Source organism: Cherax quadricarinatus, chromosome 1, assembly GCF_038502225.1.
Source record: "Cherax quadricarinatus isolate ZL_2023a chromosome 1, ASM3850222v1, whole genome shotgun sequence".
Lineage (NCBI taxonomy): Eukaryota > Metazoa > Arthropoda > Malacostraca > Decapoda > Parastacidae > Cherax > Cherax quadricarinatus.
Window position 1 is genome coordinate 11335050 of NC_091292.1, and position 3659 is coordinate 11338708.

General features: G+C 38.6%; 1 protein-coding gene across 1 annotated transcript in view; it reads left to right on the plus strand.

Moving 5' to 3' along the window:
• Positions 1-420: 420 nt before the first annotated feature.
• Positions 421-3659, plus strand: part of rtv (QVR superfamily protein rtv) — a 5571-nt gene continuing 2332 nt past the window's right edge. The window contains exon 1 of the mRNA XM_053779063.2: positions 421-578. Within this exon, the coding sequence (XP_053635038.2) occupies positions 506-578 (73 nt within the window). The 5' untranslated portion in view covers positions 421-505. The remainder of the gene's footprint in view (positions 579-3659) is intronic.

The following is a 3659-nucleotide window of genomic DNA, read 5'->3' on the forward strand; positions in this document are numbered from 1 at the left end:
ACACATATGCTGCTATGTATGATAATTATTGTTACCGTATTTATGTGCGCCTTTACCTGAATTTACTGACTTACTTATAGTTACCCCCTGCAACGACAACTTCTCGTTTTCTACCATCTTACTCACTGAAGTCACTTCTCCATCAGTCTTACCTTCAGACGACCTTCTTCACATCATTTCGTTCAACCCTAAATTCAAAGACATTAAGTTAAAACATAAAGCAGATTAAAGTGAGATTATTTTATAGCAAAAAGCTACTCTCACTTCTGGAGGCTCTGGGTAAACAAAATGTACAAGACATTTAACTCATATTAGCAAATAAGGTATTAATGGTACAAACGAAATCCGTAATAATACGAAATATTTTGAGAAAAGTTCAGAGGCGCAGCCATATGGTGGAGATCTCAACCAGAGCACAAATGGACACCAGCACAAGCATGTGAAAACCTCGGTGCTCCAAGTGTAACCATATTTCTCGTGTTCCCCGGTTAATATAATCGTGATAATGGCTCAAAGAACGATGAAGCTATGTTTGTTTGGTGCTCTTGTGATTGTAGTGTTTGTAAATGTTACTGAAGGTGAGAGAAAATGCCAGTTTGTTGTTATACTCGGTGGCCATGATAAAATGTCAACTGAATGATCATACATGTTAAATTAACGCAGTTATTTCGGATTTCCACGAGTTTTGCTCATAAACAAAATTTGAAGTGACCATGAAAAAATGATACAGCAGTTCCCAAGCGTGTAAATAAGGCAGTGCTTCAGGAACAATGGTGATATTTCTTCAGGATTGGAGAGTGAAAGTCTTGGAAATGGCTGCATTATTTTATTAATTTTCTTTTAAGGAAGCGTTCCTTGGGAAACATGCACATATCAGGGATTTTTTTTAGGGTAATTTATGATTTTTATATGTTAGATGTATGATGTTAGAGGTTTTGAATTGTTAGAAATACCGTTTTAAAAACGCAGTGATATTTCAAAAAAAATTTTTTGTAAGGAGTTTGAGATGCCAAGCACACGGATCCTTCAAGGTTGGTTGGTGCCTTGATGTTGGTGAAAGGCTCTTGTTCTGAGGGACTAGAGTTACCCTAGGTTTCCTTGGATGAAATGATTGCCCATATCCCTCCCAATCACTAGGTGTTGTGGTTTACGACCAACGCATCCCGATGAATATAATAATGATGATAATTACAGCATTTAAGAAGTCAAAGTTTTAAAATTAAGCATAATACATGTACTCGGAATTTTTTATTACAAATCTTTCAAGGGTAAGTAACTTTATTTAGGTAAAGGTACACATAAGTAGTTATACGGATTTAGGTGATTACAATTATCATACAAAGCAACATGTATAAATTACTAGGATAACCCCCCAAAAAGTCAAAAGGGACTTTATTTCCATTGGGCTCTTGTTCCAAGAATAATTGGAGCTACCCTTTCCTTCCCGGGATCTGACCTGATTACCTCCCATTCCCCAGGCGGTGTCTGAGCCTCATGTGTTCACCAATTCTCCATAAATACTTTCATTACAAAGGGAGTCAGCAGGAAGGTGTTTGGGAGTGAGATTCCACATGCTACACAGGTTAACCTTGGCTGCAGCCACTCACACATTTACAGCTACTTGCCTCGGGGATAAAGGTCACTCTCTCTGTCTTGATGCTGGCAACACAGCGGTATCCTGTCGAAACAAATTATTTTCTGTGCACGTGTAGTGCCATGAGAAAATTGTTAGTTATATAGCTGTGTTATAATTTAAATACGTTTGCTTTCCCTTGATGCTGGAAACCCCGAGGTCTATTGTAGAAATAAATGCTGTTCAACACATAAGAGCTCATACAGAGGAAGTTGTCTTAACCTTTAAGATTAACACTATAGTAACTGCGGGTACTTTTTTTTTCTTTTCTTTTTGGTAAATCAGAATATATGGTATTTTAATGAGAAGACGTTTCGCTCACCAGGGACATGATCATTTCTCATGAAATGATGTGGACGAAACGTCTTTACTTCCCAATACTACACCATAAATCGTGTATGGTATCTTATTAATAAACTTGTTGAAACTGTATTCCACCATTGATGTGCACCGATGTTTTTATAGCTGTGTTAGAGTATATATCTTGATTTAAAGAGTCGGGGCTACCTTCCCCTTCCTTGACTCAAATCTGATTACTTCCCGAGCCCCTTGCGGTTCAAAGGGTCATGTTAATTTTGATGTCACTTCCAGTAAGACAGCTAGTAAATGTATAATGAATATGTTTTCTCTGGTTCACTCTACCTATTGTAGGGATTAAAGTATTCTTGTTTGGTGGTGAAAAGGTTAGGTACAGCCTTAATGATCCTAGTGTAGTGGATAGGCTTTAAGAGGCATGTATGTTCCCCGTCTTCCAATAACATGTTCATTTTTGCACTATAATCTACCTTGTCCATAATTACTATTGCATTTGCTTTGTCTGTTTCGTAAGGTGAAGTTCAGGATCTTTCCTTAATTCGTAGTATAACTTAACGAATATTTGAGAACAATTGTGTTGTAGAGGTCTGAGCTTTGCGATAGTAATTATGGACAAGGTAGATTAGAGTGGAAAAATGAACATGTTATTAGAAGACGGGGGAACTTAACGTGCCTCTTAAACCCCATTACCCAGCTATGTGGAGGACATGAGTTGCAAGCTTCGAAAAAAAACGCCCTGGGGGTAAGCATAGGGTCGTGCATATCTTCGGTGACTCAAGTTTTGTCCCGGAAACCGAGACTGAAAGAACTGAACCTGATTACTGATGGCTAGAATGTTTGGGCAAGACGTGAAAACAATGTACTAGATGCTTCAAGTGCTTAATAGAAAAGAAAGGGACAGATGCAGGGATCAGGAACAAGCGAGCGTAGATCGAAGTTAAAGACTTATAAGTGATAATGAAAGGACGCGGAAGTAGATTTTACATACAGTATTAAGAAGAATGTAATATGTGCAAGACTCCCGAGGCTGAGACAGGGAATTAGTGAATTCAGTCGTATTTGTTAAAAGGCTGTGAGCTAGAAGTTTGACTAAACCCTGCAACCACAAGTAGGTAAGTTACCACATCTTGACAGGCACTGGAGAAAGCAACTGAGGAGTACCTGGTTACCTGGAGGTTATTCCGGGGATCAACGCCCCCGCGGCCCGGTCCATGACCAGGCTAATGTATATGAATTTGAGAACAGGTCAAATGACCTGAACTCTTGTTGTAACAATCTTAAGAATTATGGCTATCACTGTGCTCATGACTGCGTCCGGTCCCCCGTATCTTCATTATTATTCCCCTCAAAGGAGGTTCCTTGACGCTGGTGAGGGGCTCTTGAATTGAGCCTTAATACCTTCCATCCTCCCCCCCCCCCGAACAGGCAATGTATAATCCCTAAGGGTTTAGCGCCCCCATTATAATTTCATTATTATTATAATCATTAAGTGCTAAACCCATCCTTATCTTTCGGACTTTTTAAAATCTGGGATGGTTTCCGTCATAGACTATTTTTTTTGTAGCCTGAATTTGCGTAATGGATTATGTTAGCTATGTCTCAATCAATATTTTGATTCATATTTTGTATAAAAATATGACTGAGTTAGCTTTAGCATCTTTCACAAGCTTTTTGCTCTCAATCAACATAGTTTTCACTTGTGTCAACTTAG